Here is a 21,427-nt window from a genome sequence, read left to right as displayed (position 1 = left end):
CATCAAAAAAGTTTTTATATCAGTTGACGCCTCCTCTCCCTTCTCTCCTGCCTTTCTCTCCTTCCTCACTAATCGGCATGAAGTAATTAAGTATTTAAAAGTACATAAATCAGACTTGGAGTAAAAAAATCACACACCACAAAAGTGTATGGTAACATTATGATTCATGACCATAAAAAAGTTTTGATATCAAAGTCAGAACATCTATCCATAATCACACGCTCTCTCCTTCTCCCTCCCTCGCTTTCCGCTGTGGGTCAGCTCTTCATGTTCATGCCTTTTTTTATTCCATTTTACTCTCCTCAAACACAAACTGCAGCTGCAGAAAAAAGCTCAAAAAAAGTGTGAGCGTCAAGACAGATAGACGCTTGTCAAGATGCTTTCAGGGCATGTTCTGCCATTTAGAACAATGTGTGTTCTTCAAAACATGAGCGTCAGATGCCTTTAGTGCATTTTGGCCTTTAAGATCCAGGATATAGTATTCTTAAGTTTGTTTTCATTAGTGTATAATCACCTGGAAATAAGAATGATTGTGTTTTTGTCACCTTAGATCAGGGGTCTGAGACTGAGGGCCTCCCTTCAGACAAAGCTTAAACAAAGATGCTTACTTGCTTAGTTTTGCTAAAATCCTGAATTGAGTAAATACAGACTCATACTGCTGTTTGATATAACTACAGACTACATCAAATACATTAAAAAGGTTTGTCCAAAGGCATTTATTAGTTTCTGACTCTGGGAAAACCATTGTATCTCTGAGGATGTCAGAATGGACAAACCAAACACTGGCTATAAAGAGGGCCGCCGTTTATGTTGTTTGCAAGTTTTGTCAGGTTCTTCTGCACGCTTGGAAGGGGAGGGTGATGTGAGCTGGTTTCATACAGCAAACTCACAGCTAGATGTAACTGAATCCTACACACTGGTCCTTGAAGTAGCTATAAACCACATTATTCCACACTGACAGCATCATATTCACTCTGCATCTTCTTGTTTCAGTTCTTCATCGAAGCCTCTGTGCAGGATGTTTACTTTGATTAAAATATTTAAATCTGAGACTCCATCAGGTTTTCAGCCGCTGTACTTCCTGACCTGAGCTGACTCCTGTTGACAGACCTGCAGTGTAACTCTTAATGTCTGCAGATGAGGAGGATGTTATTCGTCTGCATCTGTATTTACAGCCTGTAGAGTCGAGGGAGTCATTTTCATCAGATATGTTAATGAGCTGTTTGATTTTCAGTTTCTCATTTTCAGACACAGTCATGAAACGAAGGCAAGAAACCAATCAGAGCCTTTTTACTTTTTGATTTTGGTATTCATCATACTCATTCATACTCCAAGAGAAGGAAACTTGAGGTTAATGCTGGAATGCTACGAAGTACAATTATTCAAGTGCTACAAGTTACCCTTTAGATTCACGTTATTAATGCAAAGTCAAATCAACAAACAGAATATAAAATAGTACTAGTAGTAGTTATATAAACTTTAAAAAGTACAGTATATGAAGTAGTTAAAATTGTACCCCATCTTTAAAGGATGCCTACACATGAATGCATCAGTATTCATAAGTAGATAATATAATGTATATGATTCATATTGTTCTGAAATTATCCATTCTACATAATAAATTGTTACTTTAACTTAAAGATCTGAAAGATGAGTACTTCTTCCACTACTGGTTGGGATGCAGGGTTATGCAGTATGGAAGGCCTGCTGACATACTGGCACTTGAACAACACTGTCTGTCCTGGAGGTCAGGACACTGGACTGAGGACTGTGGACCCCCCCAGTGATTAACAAACAAACAAACAACAAATGAACCAAACCAACAAAAGCAACTCCGGTTCTCCTCCGACAGTCTCACCTTTGACCCTGTCGCCCTTGTAGAGGTTGATCTCTCCCTCTGCCTGAGCCGTGTAAGGACGAACCACCACAAAATGTCTCCCTGGAACTGCACTGTACAGCTTCCTCCTGGGGCCTACTGCCTCGCCGTGACTGCTGGGACTGACAGAGACAAGAAAAACACACCACGGGTCAGGACTGGGGTTCAAGCACAATTTAAAAAATCTAATTTATATAGACAGATTATGAGAAATGGTCTCCTGGACGCAGACATGTTAAAGGCTCCCCCACCCCTCTGTGATAGGAGCACACCCAGATTAAAAGAGACTGTCTCTTTGTAATCATTTTGTCTCTCTTTGAGATACTTTTGTGTCCATTTCTAGTTGTTTTATGTTGCTTTGTGTCTTCATAGTCGTTTTGTGTAAACTGTCATTGACAGTCATGTCAAACAGACACTCTGGTCCAGGGGCCACCTGACACCTTGGACCCGTTCAGTAATCCATCCATGTCAATGACAAAAATGGATAAATTTATTGAAATTGCGTCATAAATAAAGAAAATAACAAAAATCAGATATGTTTTTCTGAAAATGTTCCCAAAGAAACAAAAAGATTGGTCTAAAACGATTCTGAATGTAGAAACATGAACAAAACATTTCTTAACGCTCTATAAGTTATTTCATTTTTTGGTATTTACACTGGTATTTTGCTCACTGTGATGTCATTTCCTAGATCATCTTAAACTGTTTCACTTCCCTAAAATCTTCACAACCTGAGCTAAAAGGCTGCTAGTCAATAAACCATAAGGACATAATGGAAGTTTTTAAACCGTTTAATAATTTGTGAAAACTTGCAAAGATCTGGCATGTCTGAAAAATGCATGAAAGGAACATTATGAGCTTCCCCAAATTAGCATTAACAACAGGGGCTGTCACTTTGTTCAACTCCTGCATACACACACACACACACACACACACACACACACACACACACACACACACACACACACACACACACAGAGACATACACACAAACCAATTATGCAGAGGAGATATTCAGAGGCCCAGCACGCACGTGTCTTGCGGTAGTAAGTGGGGCAAAATGTGGGCAGGCTGTGACCCACAGAGCTGCAGTGGTTTCTGGGTAGGAGACACGACACTCAAAAGACCACACAGGGAGCGATCTGGGACTTGGCTTAGTATTAGAAAAGTATAACAAAATTATGATGCAAAAAATATATGCTAGAGGAGAATCAGTGTGAAATTCGAACCACCAGGTCCTCCAGAGACACTCTGACTCTTACATCTGAACGGATCCTGGCTGCATTTGTACAGATGTAAAAAGACAAGTGATTTCCGACACTCCCTCATCCTCCATCCTTTCAGCAATTGTATATTTTTTATTTAAAATGTGATTTTACAAAAGCTCCTCCCATATCTCTCAGTCTTGCTGTCTTGGAATGATGGCAGCGGTTTTACCTGTCCAAAACCTGGATAAAAAAATCTCCCCTCATAAGATGTTCTCATTAATACCACTGATACAGGGTTCCAGGGTTTAATTGCAAATCTGATTGAGTGTAATTCCTATAGTTTTTAATGTTTTAATTCCCCTTATTATATATTTATTTGTCTCACTGCTAATTAATGCACCTTTACCAGATAACATACTTAACTTTACCTTGTTTTAGCCATGAAGGTTTCTTCATGAATTTAGTCGTGTCTTTACTGTTATCATGTGTTTTCTGTGGATTTAAAGGAAGAGTCAGTAAGATTTGACCGAGCTGTTCCTAAATGCATCAGGATGTCAAATACCAACGTTCTGGGTTGGTGAAATGTTGGTGAAAAAAATCAGGAAATACAAGCTTCTTATGTTTATATGAGTCTATACATTGTTTTCTTTAGGAAAAAGCTGCAGATTGCACCTTTAAATTAATAAATGAAGATCCATGGAGGTGAGATGTGACCACAGAGAGGAGGACAGTGGTGCTGGTTGATGTACCTGACATGATGATGTAGCGCCACTTAGTGGTCAACTACCAGAACAACACTTACTACAACAGAAGGAGGGATAGACTGAAAAAACAAGAGCCATCACAGAGCAGAAGTATGAAGTTTACATTCTGACTAAAAACACAAGTACATCTTACAGTCAATACATCACTGAAGATGTTAATCAGTCTAATAGTCATGTTTTTAAGAAAGAAATCAGTAGCAGTGTATGATAGATGTCTGAAAATGCTGTTTTCAGTCTCTCAGATATGGAGATTTCCTGGCTTTCTCTGATTATTATCATATTAAACTGAATATTTTTGTGTTGTTTGTGTTTTCATCTAACAAAATGAGATATTTAAAGCATCACCTTGGACTTTGAGAAACCGGGATGGACATTATTCTCTATTTTCTGACACTTTATAGAGATTGCAACCTTCGGTTAACTGTAGTTGTTGTTATCTGATAACCAGCAATATATAAGTAAGTATAAGTATAAGAATTCGCAAATATTTGTACAGGGGCAAATAAAAACTGACTTTGGGCAAATAAATTTCTGACCCACTTGCCGACGGCGCAGGAGGAAAAAAACATTAACGTTGTGCTGAATATAACTACATGATAGACATGAAATATTTATCTACACATACCTACACACGTGACGGTTACCGGTGTGTTTGGTTGAGCGATGCTCTGGCAGAGGGGACAAAACTCCTGCCATAACACGGATTTTTCCAGGCCAGAGATCTGTATTTATGCCCAGAGTGAAGATGAAGAACGGGGTAGAGGGTGTGCCTGGGGTCATGTGCCATGGTGTGTGTGTCTGAATCGTTAAATGACTCAGAAACATAAAGCTAAATGGCTGCACACACAAATATGTCTTCAAATCTTCATGTCAGATATATGAGGTCGAGCCACAGGGACTTAAGTATGATCTTAAATTATAGAAACTAAAAAAAAAAAAAGTTTTCACCCATGTTCTTTTGACGTCGAGCACACGGACACCGTTTGAATGATGCAGAGAGACAGAAGGAGTGAAGAAGAGTCAGAGATAAAAACCACAGCGCAGGAAAAACGAGGAGATTAAAGAGAAAGGAGGAAATGGAGAGCGAGAGCGAGGGATTGAGAGAGAGGAAGGAAATGGTTTTTTCAGTAAGTGGGTCACCTTGTCCTGCAGACTGCGCTCCTCCTCAAACCTTCACGGGCCTTTGGAGAGCTAACCCCATTCAATACCTAGTGAGGCTGCTCACACGTTTTCCAAGGGAAAGCCACGGACAAAACTGCAACTGTGCACTCTGAGTAATACTCTGTGTACCAGCGTGACGTGCAGTAGTGTAATACTGTAACACAGTCATTTACTCCGTGTACAACACTGTAGGATCCTAACACACAACTACTAAAAAAGTTCTGGTGTTGCTCTCTTTGATGGCTGGCATGTCAGTCAGAGTGGGCTCCATTCCAATTCCAAATATTTTAAGTACAAGTTTGGTGTATTTTTGATTCTTAACAAGACTTTTCATCATGTCAGCAATGTTTTATTTCATTTAGTGAAGTATAACAGCATTAAACTTTTATTTGAACTTTTTGTTAACACTTTCTATGAAGGTAACGTCTATAATACATTATAAGTACAGTCATAAGACATTAAAATACAAAAAGGATTTATTTATCATCTTAAAATACAAGACTGTATAATGAAATTAAGTTGTGGTTCCCTTGTTGCTACTCAGAAAAACTGTTATATATGACAAAACAATGTTATAATACGTGTATAAGGATTTATAAAACTCTTTATTCTCTATTCATTTGCAAAAACTTTATAGAGCATTTAATAGTTTCATATAGCCTTGTATGCATTAGTCTTATGAACGTGTTTATATCACATTATAGACCTTCCTTTCATTCTGCAGGGTCTTATGGTCAAACCAGTGACCAAAAACATAGAAGTAAAAACAGGCAGAAGGTAGAATTCACGTTCAACAGCCTCGAAAGCACATGAGGAAAACTCACCTTCCAATAACAATTTAAAATATCACATTCAGCTCTAACACTATAAACAGATTATGTGGCTGATATTGGCCCCATCAAACTGATGGTGATCATTATTGATTAGAAGTAATTGAATCATGCCACTATTAAAGAACTGCAAAAATCAATGTTGTGGTGGCAGAAAGACGACACAGGGGTCTCATGAGGACATCCATCATTTCAAGAGGCAACTAAAAATTTAAAAACAAGAACAAACAAAAGCAAATAATTTTTTTAGAAGTGGATATTATATAACCCTCAAGCATCTGCCCAACTATTGATATTAAATTTCAAAAGCTTTTGGGGCAAAGTTGAGATAAACTCAAAAAGCTGATCACAGAAACTCAACACTTGTCTCGTGTTGCATTGTAATAACATGTGTATTAAAGTTGCACTCGTTTGCAATAAGTTGAGGGAATCAAAACAAGTTTGATGCAGAAGAGGCAAGAGATTTAGTCTCTAGTATGTGTCAAGATAATAAAAACACAACAGTGTATCCTACATTTCCCATAATGCAACCTAATAGTGTCAATCTGCCCTCATCTTTCAAACTTCATGCTGAAAGCTGGTTGTGTCTGGATGCTAACCCTTGATAGCCACATAGCATTATCTTTTCTTAACTTTAACCAAGAGATCTGCTCTAAAACCTCCTCAGATATTAACCACAGCATTGTCACAATATACAAGGTTCACAATGAGGAAACAAAGCGTAATAATCTCACAAGAATTTCATAAATCTTGGGTAACTGTATAGACCAGGGGTTAACAACCATTTATGGCATCCATAGTTAGCTTCAGGACACTCAAGACCAGCAACCTGCAAAATTTAGAGGAAATGGCACGAAGCTGTAGACAGTTAAAGGATGTATGAATCACCTTAGGCCTACGGCAATGAGACATGAAAATTAAAATGTTGAGAAAATAATTTCATTATTTCATGATTTATTCATTTCTATATAATGTTTTGTCAGAGCCACAGCAGACAGGAAAACAGCTCTGAAGCTGCAGTTTGCTGAGCCCTAATCTAGAAACTGACCCTGCAAGTTTGAGACCAAACGCACCAGATGGTTTGTTACAAGGAATCGTGAGAAGTTGTCCGTAGAAACTATTTGGAAAAGGGAAGGCACTTTCAAAAAACATTTGGCCGGCGATTGGGTGAACCATCTGTTGGTCACCATCTATCACAGGGCTAATTCCAGCTAATCAACTAACCAATCAACAAGCTACAAGACATAGTCACACTCTTGCTGATGATAATCAGGAAAAGAGTGAAAACGTTTTTCTCCATCAAGAAAAACAAGGTCTTCTTTCAAAGCAGAAACTCTCCAGTTCCAATTTAACTGATGCCAGCAGCATCTGTGCTCACGTCTTTAGAAACTGTGGTCTGAACCACAGTGGTTCAGTCACAAGTGCACAGCCTGAAACCTGGCAAGATGGACTCTCACGATCTCATGATCTCATGAATCCAGCTGCTTCACAAAGTAAACAGCTTTGTTACTCTTGTTACAAGCGCTTGTAAAAAAAAAAAAAAAAAAGTTGAGACAAGTCAAAGTTTCAAGGCAACAGTCTGCAATAGATTTTTGAGTTTTGAGCCCAAATAAATTCTTAAGTTCTGAAAAAGTTTTACCAACTACTGATCTTTGGTTGAGATAATTTACTTTTCTTCTTTAGATAAAATTAAAGCTTTGAATTTTAGAAACTCAAAACATTGTATTTAAAAACATATGAGTAAATTCACTGAAGTAAAAGTAAGACATTTTAATTTTTTCAATTAAAACTATTTGTTTTTTTTTTCTAAAACTCTAAGACATTTAACCAAAGAAGAAAAGTAAGTGATCTCAACTATAAATCATAGGTTAGCAAAACTTTTTAACCTTTATTTCAAAACTTAAGAGTTTGAGTTGGGCTCAAAAATCTATTGTAGCACATTGCTTTGAAATTTTGAGTGTCTCAGCTGTTTTTTTTTTTTTTTTACAGTGTGTAGTTGTAGCGTTCAAGTCCAAGAAAGATTAAGCCTGATGACATCACTCTGACATCATCAGCATTATTTTCTCAGACTTGACAAAACTGTTTTCACACACTAATGTGTGTTCAACATGATCAGTAAAGTGCATCACGCCTCACAGCACTTCACAAAATCATCTTTCAGGGATTTTACCAGAAGTCTCAGTCATGCAGCAACTTTTTGCTCCACAAGTTTTTTTTTTGTTTTTTTTGTTTTTTTTTGTTTTTTGTGCACACAGAGCATGTCGTCATCATGGCTGCAGAGGACCGGTTTTAAATGTGGACTCGTTGGTATAACAATGTGGGAGAAACATAATTTCCCACGAAGCCACTTCACATTCGCATCAAACTGAATCCGGCCTACAACATCAGCAGGTACCAGCTGAGCTGCAGAAACCAGCAGCCATGTTTTTCCCTCATGCTTCCTTTTTTTTGGCAATTACCCAGGTGGCTTTGAGGTGCTAATTAGACAGTGTTGATTAATACCAGCTGTGCATAATTTGTGCTATTATTGGATGATCACCCGAGACAAGGAGAGAGAGGGAACGAGAAGAGAGAGGAGGAGGAGAGAGGGAACATTACAGTGCAGACACACAGGCAGAACAATCAACATTTACAGTTTTTACAGTGTACAATCTACCTAAAGCCACTGTGATGGTGTCATGCTTGCACAGATAAGCACCTGGTATTAACATATAATCTGGATCTGATCTGGCTCAGGAAAAACATGTTAATGCATGAGTCCAGACCACATCAGATTCAGTTTTTAAATGTCACATGATAGTTTTCTTCTGGTTTACTTCTGTTTTGTCCTGAACTAAGAGGACTATCTGGCTCTTAGGCAGCTAAATGTTCCACTATGTTCTCCGAAGGCTGTGACGATAACAGCATTACCACGATCATGTCAAGCCTACTGCAGAGGTTGAGCTCATTACCGAAAGCAGAGCTGTCACAAGTCAGGAACACATCCTCTGATTGATCGACACTCAACCAAATGCATCATGAGATTGCCAGTGGGTGGCTAACAACATGCTAGTGGATAAGTGACCACAGACAAAAAAAATCAGTGTTGGACTTATCATTATGGATTTATTTTACTACATCTCCGACACTGCAGCTCACGACTGGATAACAAAGCTTCACTGTAAAGGTACAACGCTGGTGTTAGCATTAGCTTAATGTTAGCCTAACCCTGTCACTTTTCTAACAGTTGGGAAACAACAGACCTGTAACCTGAACTGTACATTCACTGCCACACTGACAACTAACTGCTAAATTTAGATTTCTGCTCAGCTTAACTTTCATTCTGCCGCTCACTTACACGCTGCACACAAACACTACGCACACCTCTATTCCTTAATGGAGGTACGCTGAGCTTATGACACTATGCTTCAATAAAGTCAATTATTGAGCTGCAGTAAAAACGCCATCCCATGGGAATACCTTGCTGTTTTACCGCAGTCAGAAAAAATCCGTACCATCACAGCCAACCCAACCCCAAACCTACTGCAGTGAAAGAACACTGCTAACGAGGAAACGTCGCAGCTTCCAGGAATCACATACATGCAACACGTTACACAGTGCATCTTCAACTCTGACTTAAACTTAACTTTGTTTGTATTCAATAATATTGCACAATTTACCTATAATACCAGGTGTAAATGCAAAAAGCAGATTCAGATAATATGTTCACCCCGAAAAAAGTGAACTGTTGGACCAACTTTTAAAAAATGCTTCAAATGGTAACACAAATATATTATGTTTTTTCAAATCAAGTTAGCAAGTTCAAGTAACACATCAGGTCTGAGAGGCTACAGTTGACATTTAGGCTGAAAACATGGTGTAAATGTCGTCTTCTTGGGTCAAATTTTAATGTCGCGGCTTACGGACACTTGGATTACACCACACGAGCAGTATGGTGACATTTTGTGGTTTTTTTGTGTGTGTTCTTTTTTTTACATTTTAAAACTGGTCATCGATTTTCATCCATCCTCACATCAGCACAGGGGTGAGTAAATATTGAGTGAAATTTCATTTTTGGGTGAACTATCACTTTAAAGGTAAAAGACTGCTCCTTCACAACATAATTGTGTGGTTTCAGGAAAAAATGTTTTTTTTATTGTGATCTTAGTGTGTCATTTAAGTTTATTAAATATAATTATAATAAATGCTAATATTAGCATGACTTAAAGTTAACCTAACTTAACAACAGCTGGTTTGTTTCAGTGAGTTTACTAAAAGTTAAAAAATACAGTTAAACCAAGTAAGGTGAAGCATTTTATATCTGACATAACACATAATTTGATCACAAAATATAACTTGTCTTCCATTAGACTTGGTTGGCAGCTGAACTTTAGGGGAAAAAATCTGGAAAAGATGTGGAGGTCATGACGTCAGATATAGAATACTGAGAAAAACCTAACAGACAAACTTTTACTGAAATGAAAAGAGCAAGTTAATGCGGCAATTTCAAGTTGTTATCACCAAAAAAAAGGTATCTTGCCATCACTAAAGCAGAAAGCTGAGTGAGACTCATTCAAAACACTGAATTACTTAAACATCAAATTTACTTACTTAGACATCTTACTTACTTAAAAAAGAAATTAAGTCTCACACAGATGATGCAAATGAAGCTTCACAATCTGATGCTGATTACAAAATACTTAATTCATATATAATCTGTACATCATACATATAAATTCAGGAAGCAGAGTGAATAAAATGCCTTGTTAAACCACTATGGAAATATGTTAATTGTTTTATCCTGTTTGTGATACATCTTATTTAAACTTTTAATGATTTTTATTTGCAGTTTGTCATGTTCCATACTCTATTGAATTGGTGTTTATTGCCTCGTGTTATTGTTTTGTGTATATTGCTTTTTGACAGGATCAAATCAATCGGGGGAATTTTATAATCGTGTCAAACTCACAGAGGAAATCTTCTTTGTGGTGTAATCTTATTTTGTTTGTAATATTACCCTTGAATTTCTTCAGACCTACAGAGCTGGTGATGGTTTCTATAACGGCCCCTGAAACCGATCACAGCCGTGCTGCAACTCAGCAGCAAAATATTAACAGTAAAATATGTGTATGTGTGAATCATATATACACCTCTGACCTGCAGGTTCGTGTGTCTCTATCATTTTCCGTGACTGTTTCTGTTCAGACTGAAAACAACAGTGTTTAGCAGCGAGCGTTCATCAGCAGATTTTTCACTGTTAAAAGTCAAATTACTGCCAGCCTGCATCTCATCATCTCCAGATCTGTCTGTCCTGACACTGGACACATCTCATTTCTCACCACACTGAGCTGGGAAGCTGTTGCCATGACACCCTGGGGCTGACTGACAGCTGTCACCGTGTGTGTGCTTGTTTGTGTGTGTGTAAGTATGTGTGAGCGAGTGTGGGTTCGCATGTGAATGTGAGTTGGCTTCTAACAAATGAGATGTCAAGTGGGAGCACGGGGAAGCCACAGAGATGCTGTCATGTGTGTGTGGGTGGAGGTTGGATGTGGGGGGGGGATTATTGGTAGGAGAGGAGGAAGAGGAAGATCAAGCCAAGTCGAAGGAAGCAGAAGCAAAGAGGGAAAGCAGTGGAATTGAAGGCGTTAAAGGGAAGCAGGGTGGGAACGCCTGGACAAGCTCTGACAGCTAAACTTCACACTTATTGGACACGGAGCGTGAGGGACGACATAATCTGCCATCTTAACCGGTTTATAACAAGGTCATGTCCACTGAAACGTGTCCTGAGCAGCATTTATTAAATATACATGATACTCAAAGAATTTTATTCAATCAAGTCAACTGTATTTATATAGAACAGAAGATATCACAAAGCACTTTTCATGTAAAGCAAGAGTTGATTTTTTCTTTATAAAATTATTTACATTGACTGTTGAACGGTTCTCTCCTACAAAGAGACAAAGAACTGAACACAGAACTGAAAAAACGACTTTAAACTTTTCTTGTTGTTGAATCAAAATAGTTGTAGGCAGATAATTGGATAAGTGGCAGTTTTATAGCTTTATATCAGGTTATTCTTTCTATATATTAACCCTGACCTCTGATTTGACCTTTGACCTTATTTGGAAGTTCCTGTATTCTGCCTTTGCAGAAACTTCCATTTTATCAGATCACTTCAGATTTAAAAAGCAGAATAATGACAAATATGATCAAATCCATAGACAGATAATGATTTAAAATGAAATTGCACCTTTTACTGTTATTATTTACATTATTCTTATTATCATTATTTATTTACATTTATTATTATATTACGGTACACCTGTGATGTTCCAAGTAACTTTTTGAATCAAATTATTTCAATGTTTTTGGGATGTTCCTGATAATCTGAATGTTCTAATACTTATATTGTAATAAAATAAAAATGGAATTTTAAATATAAAAGACAATATGCTGCAATGGAAAAAATATTAAATACCATCAAAACACATTTCCGATAAATTTGACACAGATTGATTTAATTTTATTTTAATTTTAATGCATTTTCACACCTGGGATCATTGTGGTTGCAGTGGTGAGTCTGTGAGTTTTATTTTTTAATGCTTTTCTATACTGTTGTTATATATAGTAGTATACTTCATGTAATTCACATATTTCTTTGAATTTTCTTGCATATATTTCACGTTAGAATACCATAACTGAAGTTACAGTGGCTTCTCTACGGCTTTTTGCAGTTACTGTAATTACAACCCCAAATTTTCTCCAGAATACAACAGAGCTGAGAGACAATACTTGTCCACATGACAAAGGAAGTCTTTGATGTCACAAAAATGATTATAACACTTTTTTTTTGACAAAAAAAGAAGAAGTTACTGTCTTTGTCCTTTATAGGGCAGAGTTCCCACCAAGAGCCAGCACTGAGGTGACAGTGGTGAGGTATAGACGTCCACGCCGCCTCAGGAGTTGAGCACACAGAAGTAGGTCTCAGTAAATGTCCTGAACGCCCTTTAAAGAGGCATTATGTCTTTATGCTTCAAGTGTTATCAGCCCATTAAATGGGCTTTATTGGTTGTCATTGGAAGTATAGATTTGAGGTATTATAGCCCTACTCTAATTCCTAATTGTCTAAGTAGGTCATTATCATTGATAAGTGAGCTGGATGACCACAGAGGTTCAAAATGAATCCAGATCCACTACAGACAGAGTCCAGCTCACCTTACACCGGGAGGAAGTGGAGTACATGACAGCTAAAGTTAAGGTTGGGCTAAGCTAAGGACTTTTACCCAGGAGACAGCTGTTTGTGTCCCATGTAAAACCAAAAGTCAACACTGATTATGTTAGAAGTTCTGTCTCAACAAACTTCTGGCTGACTGGTAGGTTCAGTTTTTTCCTTACAGAACATTAAAACTGAAGTGATAATATTTGATAACAGCCAATCAATAGGTTGATATCATTTGAAACAGCTGTCATTATGCAGTATCTACTGCAAATGTGCAATGCATGTCTTTTCTTAGTATCAATAAATCCTCTGAAAAGGCAAAAATGAGGCAATGAGTACATTCTGACTTCTCCACACCGTCTGTGGCTCTGAGCCCAGAGCCCACTGGTTCCTACTGGACCTCAATCTTAAATCTTACTCAAAAATACAAACTTTAATGTAATAAAATGTTCAGTTGTTTCTTCAAACAGCTGGTAAATGTATATTTAACAATCAAACGGGATCAACATCGTCGACCCACAGAGGGTTAAAACAGTTAAGATGCCTTTAATGTCACAGCATGATGTTTTAAAGGAGCATGCCTTGGAGTTTTTAGTGATTTTTGAGTTCACGTGTCACTATCCAAAGAGCACCTCAAACAAATGTAGTGTGAGTCCAGGAAGCAATCCTATCCAAACATTTTTTGATTTACATATTTTTACAATTGAGGAATGCAAGAATCACTTTAGACCTACAAAAACAATGATAAATGAAAACTTAAATGTCCACTGATGGACATCTTGACAAACTGATCACCATCAAGTGGTTACAGGTGCCTGTAAGGATTTGCTGATGGAGCTCAGGTCATGACACATATTACAGTGTCGGCTGTCAAATCAAAGCTGGAAGCTGCAGAATCAGATTATATCTAAAACCAATGAAACAGCAGCTCAGGACATGTGAAGACTGTGAAGTTTCTCAGATGTAACACGAGAAATTCAAAGACATGTTTCACTCTACAAGATTCTGTCAGTTCACAAAAACATCTCTTCTGTCAACAATAAAACTCTCTTTCTCTCGACAAGCCCCCCCAAGTTTTTTCTTTTTTTTTTTACACTGAAGAATGTCAAAAGACACGATAGTGATGTTCATGTTCCTGCTGAAGAGAAGGCAACTGTCCTCCCCCGTCTCTCTGGCCCTTCTTTCATCTCCTCCTTCACTTGTCTTCCCCTCCGTCCCCTCCACCCTCACTCTAAACCCCTCATTCTGCGCTTTTATTCACTCCTCCTCCTCCTCCTTTAACTGCTCTTCATCCTGCTCTTAATTCTACTGCTTCATCTTTTCTATAATGTACAAAGAACCTCCTCTCCTCTCCTCTCCTCTCCTCTCCTCTCCTCTCCTCTCCTCTCCTCTCCTCTCCTCTCCTCTCAACTCAACGTTGGACAGAGGCTGAGCTACAGAGTGTGGGTAGTGTTGGTGCAGCAGAGTGCTTCCAAATGTGTCCATCTGCCAAGGAAGAGGAGGAGGAGGAGGAGGAGGAGGAGGAGTAGGAAGGGGGAGGAAGAGGAGGAGGAGGAGGAGGTAGAGGCCAGAGAGCATGTGTCTTAATCGGGATTGACAGTTACATCGCTGCAAGATAAACGGCCGTCACACTTTAATCCTCCACCGAACCACATGTTCCTGACAGAGCAGAAATACACACAGATACACAGATATACATGCAGGTGTGATGGTATGGTGCAGTATAGCAGGTGGAGGTGGAATCACACACACACACACACACACACACACACATGCACACGCACACACACACACACACACACACACACACACACACACACACACACACACACACACATACACACGCACACACACACACATACACACAAAGTTGGAATTAGCATCCTTAAAGCAGGTACATATATGCATGCATACCACATACATACAAACTTGAATGGGTTTGCAAAGTGTCTGCAGGCAGTCATAGCAACCGTTGCTGTGGTTACTGTAGGAAGCCAGAGTCTTTTTGATGGCATGTTTCCCGGAGGAACCCGTCATACATCATCTCGTATGGGGGATGGTGGGACGGCACGTATAGAGTATTTACAGTAAATGGAGACTTACTGTAGCTGCGCTGCCTGAGCTCTGAGGAGGAAACACACTGAGACGTCTCAACACACACCATCTCATCAAGACTGTCTCTGTTAAAGGCTGAGTTCACCCAAATGATAAGAACAAACATGCAAACAAACTCAATGTTGGTCTGCATTTACATTTTATATTTACTGTGTCGAGGCGTCCTACACATTTATTCCAAAACTTTCCCGACTCATATGTGAGATTCTCTGTAGATTTTTCAGACCATATTTGGTTTCTGTCTTTCTGCCTTTTCCCATTTGGAATCATTTGCCAGCCAGGCTTTACATTTTGGATCATTACTTTAACAAATTTAGCTATTGTTTTGATTATTATTGTTATTGGTGCTGTTGTTGTTGTTATGATCATTGTTATTATTATTGGTGACGCTGTTTATCATGGTGATGATGGTAGTAATAAGGACAGGGATAATATTTTGTCATGTTGTGATTGTAATTATCATTGTTATGATTTTTTTCTTTACCGTTATTTTTTGTTTGTTTGACTTTTCTTTCTCTTTTTTCTTCTTTTACTTTTTTAATTCTCATTTTAAAAAAAATACGGTTATCGATCCTGTTTAGGATGCTTATGTTTTGGCATGTTCTTTATCTTGATATATTGATTTTATACAATATGAGTTTGCAGCACAGTGAGCAAATTATGTGCATGGATGAAATATGGCAACAAATAAAACGTATACACATAAATGTGCTGAATATTTGGGGGACAAAGTTTGAGAAACACTGGTATGACACACTACTCTACACAGACAATAATATTATTACTTAAAATGAGAGTAACTAGTAATATGTGAGGTATCACATTTTGAAAATAACTTACTCAACATTCAACAAAATATAATAATCACCTCATGGCCACTGGAAACCTGTCAAGTGTCAGTGTTTACATCCATGTCTGTCCAGTCTCATTAAATATATGGAGTAATATATATTTGTTAAATGCAATTTCTGTAATATTTTAACTATTTTATTGTTTGCTTTTAGCTTTTGTTTTCATGATCTCAAATGAAATTTTAATGTTCTTTTAACATTTTATTTTAATGTATTTCTGTGCTCTTGAACTGCCTTGTGTCTGAATGGTGCTATAGAAATAAACCTGCCTCGTCTAAAGACTGAAGGAATTTAATGAAAGATATTAAGTGGGTTTTTTTTTTTGATAAAATGGAAGTTGTCACTATACTGTGTACTATATGTATGATTCCAGTGAATAATTTCCAGTGAGAAACACGCTGTCTTCACTCACAGAGGAGGACAGAGGACTGATGATGACGATGATTGACAGTGATCATCTGAAGCTAAATATCAGCAGAAACCAATGAGCTGCTGGTGGACTGGCAGAGGAAGAGGAGGGAGAGGAGAAGGTGGACTCACACAAGCACCTCAGGGTCCAAATCAATCAAAAACTGGACTCACAACACTAAAGCCCTCTTCCAGAGGGGACAGAGCAGACTGTTCCTCCTGAGTTTTCTACCATTCTGACCATTAATGTCGTTTGCTGTTCAGAGTGCGACGCCTCTCGAGGTAAATACAGTCGGGATATAAATAATATTTATTTGACTTGACTTTGTTAACCTTATTGTTCAGCTGTATGTCTCGTAGTGACAGAAGACAATGCTTCAAATATGTCACTGTGAAGAAGCTACAAATTCTGAAATAAGGATGTTTCAAACACATCTTCAAACCGACAGCACAGACGATCTCTGCAACAGTCCCAGTCTCAGGTGGGAACCAACGATTAGTGTCACCAGTCCAGTGAAATATGGTCACAATCTGTTCCTGAGTTATGACATTATATAAGACGGGTGTTTCTGCAGAATATTATGATGTCACAGTGACAGTGACCTTTTGCCTTTTGGATATAAAATATCTTTTGTCATAATGAGCGTATGAATTCTTGAGTTATGGCCAAGAACATGTTTGGAGAGGTAACAGTGACCTCTGACCACCAAAATTTAATGTGTTATTTTCAATTCTAATCAAAGTCCAAGTGGAAGCATTTGGAAATGGTCAACAAGGGACAAATGGACAACCTGAAAAAATAAACATATTTTAATGTTTCTGAGTTTTCTGCCTCTAACACAATTCAACAGAGGTGAAAGGACTTTAGTTTGGGTTGTCACTGCATTGAAAAATTACATTAAAACAAGACCAGACTGACTGGGTAGTAATCAGCCCCAACCAACACTGACATGCGCCGTAGTACTCGTCAACACCTGAAAACACATTTTGATTAGGGATGCATCATATTGGATTTTGGCCAATATTCAATATGCTGATGTTTCCCAACTTGCTTTGGCAGATTGCTGATATAAGCACATTTTTTCCCCCTAACTTTACCAACAACGTGCAGATATTATCGTGCATTCCTAATTCTGATGTGTAAAATGTTGCAGTTCTCTTTTAATTAACCAGGTTAATCAGAGAAATCAAGTTATGCACAATATCAGAGAAAGCTTTTTCATGCCATTGTGGTGGCTGTGGCTCCGGAGGGACAGCAGGTCATCCACTAATCAGAAGATTGGTGGTTCAGTACCCGACTCCTCCTGTCTGCATGTCAAAGTGTCCATGACATATAGTTGTAAAAGTGCTTTGAGTTGTCAATCGGCTAGAAAAGCACTACATAAATGTAAGTCCATTTACTGTAATCTGATTTCTCCCCAAAGTCTTAACATAAGGTCGGGAGGTTTGAAGGTGGTTTGAGATTTTGTCCAGAGCAGAACTTCTTTGGACACGCAGGTACTGAATGGTGGTGACAGTGATGACATCTTAAATGTACAGACAGTCCAGACCATATCTCAGCTGAGCCAGCAAAATATTGACAGGAAAATATTTGTGAGTCATGTTTTCACCTCTGACCTGCAGGATAGACTGTCTGGATCTCGTGAAAATAAAAAATAAAAAATAAAAACTCAGTGGACAGACGAGGACAGAGTGTGTATTTCACACTGTCACGCCTTCACACTCACACTCACACACACACACACACACACACACACACACACACACACACACACACACTCTCTCCAGCACATTGCAGAGACTCACCTGGGCTGCCTCTGTGCCCGTCGGGCCTCCTCCCCCAGCCGGCTGAGGGAGGGTGACCGGCTCCTCGCCCCCCTCCCCATGGTCCGGACCACCACGTTGCCATTGGGGCTGCCGCTGGGCATCTGCTGGAGCAGCTGGGGTGACAGGCTGCGGTGTAATGCTGAGGAGCCAGGCTGCGAGTGACCCTGCTGGGGGGCCCTGTGCAGGTGGGGCTGGGCGTGTTGGTGCTGCTGCAGGTGGGGGCCCCAGTTGCCAGGAGAGCCGTGCTGCTGCTGGTACTGACTGCCCGTTAGGTTGTTGTCGCTGTTGGAGCGCAGGAGGACCCGTGGCGCTGATAGCGAGGAGGGCGACTGATCGTTTCCGCTGCCAGAAGCTGGACCCCGGCGGCGTTTGGAGTAGGCTGGAGCCTCGCGGAAAGGCACTGTGGAAGAAAGACGGTTCAGTTCATGCTGCAACACAACAAGATCCAGGCAGTCGTGCTTAATATTAAGGAATCCAGACAACCAATAAAAAAAACAGGCACTCCATCTTCTGGTGAAATAAATCTATTCATTTATTCTTCAAGCAAAGGCAGATCAAATTCTGAGAAAACACAACAAATACTAATGAACAATAATATACAACCCACTGAAAAAATATGTATGTATGTATGTACATCCAGACATGTATGGAATCAGCTTCACATAGTATCAATGAATTTAATTACTTTCAATAAGGAAATAATTATTAAAGAAACAAAGCACACTGATATAAAGTACATATGTGTACAAAAAAGCTTACAATAAATCAAACAGTAGGAGTAACTTAATCTCAGACTTAAGTGTGAATAAATAAATCTCAGTTATAACCCTAACATGCTGTCTGCTTTAATAGTTAGATCTATCTGATCTCCTACACAGTGGCCAAATAATTAAAGCCAATATTGAAGTCTACTGCAAATCCAAATTGGCATGTATAAGAGTGAAGAAGAATATTCAATTTTGCCAGAAGAATTTTTTATTCATCTTCTGAATCTTAGCATTTAATTCTCTCAGTAGACTCAGAAACTTTACTTGTTTCTGATCTCTTTGTTTATTTTTTAGATGGTGACTGAAATGATATAACTTTTAGTGTGAAAGTTAGTTGGAGCAGTAATTTCAAAAATAAGAGAAAGGGGCTTCCAGACTTCCAAAATTTAAATCTGCTTGCTTTCTTTTTTTTTGTTTGGAACTTTCTTTTTATTTTCTGTGAAATCAAATCATTACAGTTGTGTATAATGGAATTATAATATATGGATAAATAAAACATAAATCAAATAAATAATTATAATAATAATAATTCATTATATAGCACTTTTCAAAGTTCTCAAAGACGCTTGACAAAAAAAGAAAAGAGAAAGGAAGAAACAACATACAACAATATAGCAAACAACAAAAAGACAAAAACAAACAAGCGAGGAATGAGGAGACGAAACTGTCAATGATTAAAAGCAGTGTTGAACAGGTGAGTCCTGAGTCTCAGATGGCTTTGGGGAGTGAGGTCCAGAGGGTGGGAGTAGCGATGGAGAAGGCCCTGCCCCCCCAGGATTTGTGCTTAGTCCAAAAATTGAAGTAGTAAAATAATATAAAACTAAACATGAACTAAAGCTGAGTCAAGGCCAGAGATTTTGAGGAGGATGAAGAAGGAGGAAGACAAATGAGAAATACATGAGGGTCTGTCAGCAGAACTGTCCGGGCCATAAGAATAGAAAATAAACAACCCCAATTCCAAAAAGTTGGGACGCTGTGTAAAACATAAACAAACAATGATTTGAAAAAATCTTCTGACTTGTATTGAATATTGAATACAGTGCAAAGACAAGAGATGGATGGAAGCAAAGTGGAAAAGTCCACGTTTCAGATTGTTTTCACAAATCATGGACGTCGTGTCCATCCAGATTGTTACCAGCACTAACTTCAACAGACAGCATCTGTCCATGGCATCATGGGTAACTGTCACATCTGTCAAGGCCCCATTAATGCTGAAAGGTTCATACAGGTGTAAAGGCAGATTTCACTTATCAGGACAAAATTCACATGAAGACATCTGTAATTTAATTTTTAAAAGGACTGATTGCTCCATAAGTGACAAACTGACGTCTTCGTTATCCATCGACATCAATAGTGTACATGAATTCAAAATGGTTTTAAAAAAAAGTAAGTCGGTTTTTGAGATAAAATTCTGAAATTTGCCAAAGTACATCTACTATGACTTCATATTTTTTTTGGCATTTATTTTCATGAACATTGGAGACGTATTAAGTGAGATTTGCAGTAGCTGTTTACAGTAAAACACTCTGATGCACTGTGGGTTCAATATTTGATAAATCAAAAAAAATCTGGCTGGACGGTCTGAAGATGCTGTGAAGCGAGTTTGGTGTCAATTGAGCAAAACCCGTGGGAGGAGATTTAGAGGTTTAATTAGTTTTACAGTTTTTGAGAAAAACAGACTGATGGATTTCATCATTCCTGCCAACTCAAAGCATGTGAACATTTATGCCCGATTGGGGCTACATTTTGGTGAAAGTGATAGCACGTACTGCTTTTTAATGAATTTTTAAACTGAAGACGGTTACTGTAGCGCCAGGAATATTAGCATAAGACTGGATCAATGTTTGGTTTATTTTCATAGATGGGAAGGCAGATTTCCATGTAGGAAGAAGAAAAAGAGGAAGAAGAAGATGAAGAAGAAGAAACTAGCAGAGCTGCAGGGCCCCTCAAAAAAAACAAAAACAAAACAAAGATAATAAGTAATTAGATTCATTACAAATAAAATAACTCAACATCCACATATCTGTTTTCTTGGGGTTAATGGATGAGGTTATCACTCTAATAATAAAGTTATAACTTCATGTATAAACTCATTACAGAATTCCATCTCTTCTTCTGTAACCTCACAGAGAAGGTTATCTTCTCCATCTCATACATATCCCAGATCCTTTGGGTCCACAAATCATACGTGGGTGGCTCAGGATTTAACCAGTTAACTGTAAAACATTTCATTGCTCCAGTTAGTATCTGTAATAAATAATTTGCAGCTCTTCTCTCTGCCTTCAGGTTTTTACCCCCTAATAAGGTGATCTGTGGGTCTTGAGGGATGTCAGCGTGGAATATTTTCTGTAAGAGCTCGATATACGTCCTCCCAGTTTAGAGCACGAACAGAAAATGTGGAAGTGATTGACTCCACGATTTC

The 21,427-nt window shown here is 38.4% G+C and overlaps 1 protein-coding gene across 1 annotated transcript in view; it reads right to left on the bottom strand.

The window, feature by feature from the left end:
* LOC146332465 (SH3 and multiple ankyrin repeat domains protein 2-like) overlaps window positions 1-21,427 on the bottom strand; it is a 318,816-nt gene that overhangs the window by 102,706 nt on the left and 194,683 nt on the right. Inside the window, exons 12-13 of the mRNA XM_084717344.1 lie at window positions 18,218-18,638; window positions 1,859-1,998 (exon numbers count right to left, since the gene is read on the bottom strand). Coding sequence (XP_084573470.1) covers window positions 1,859-1,998; window positions 18,218-18,638 — 561 coding nt within the window. The remainder of the gene's footprint in view (window positions 1-1,858; window positions 1,999-18,217; window positions 18,639-21,427) is intronic.

This window comes from Lutjanus erythropterus, chromosome 1 (genome assembly GCF_056507025.1).
Source record: "Lutjanus erythropterus isolate fLutEry1 chromosome 1, fLutEry1.hap2, whole genome shotgun sequence".
In the NCBI taxonomy this organism is placed as follows: domain Eukaryota; kingdom Metazoa; phylum Chordata; class Actinopteri; order Lutjaniformes; family Lutjanidae; genus Lutjanus; species Lutjanus erythropterus.
This window is presented reverse-complemented; position numbering and strand designations above follow the sequence as displayed.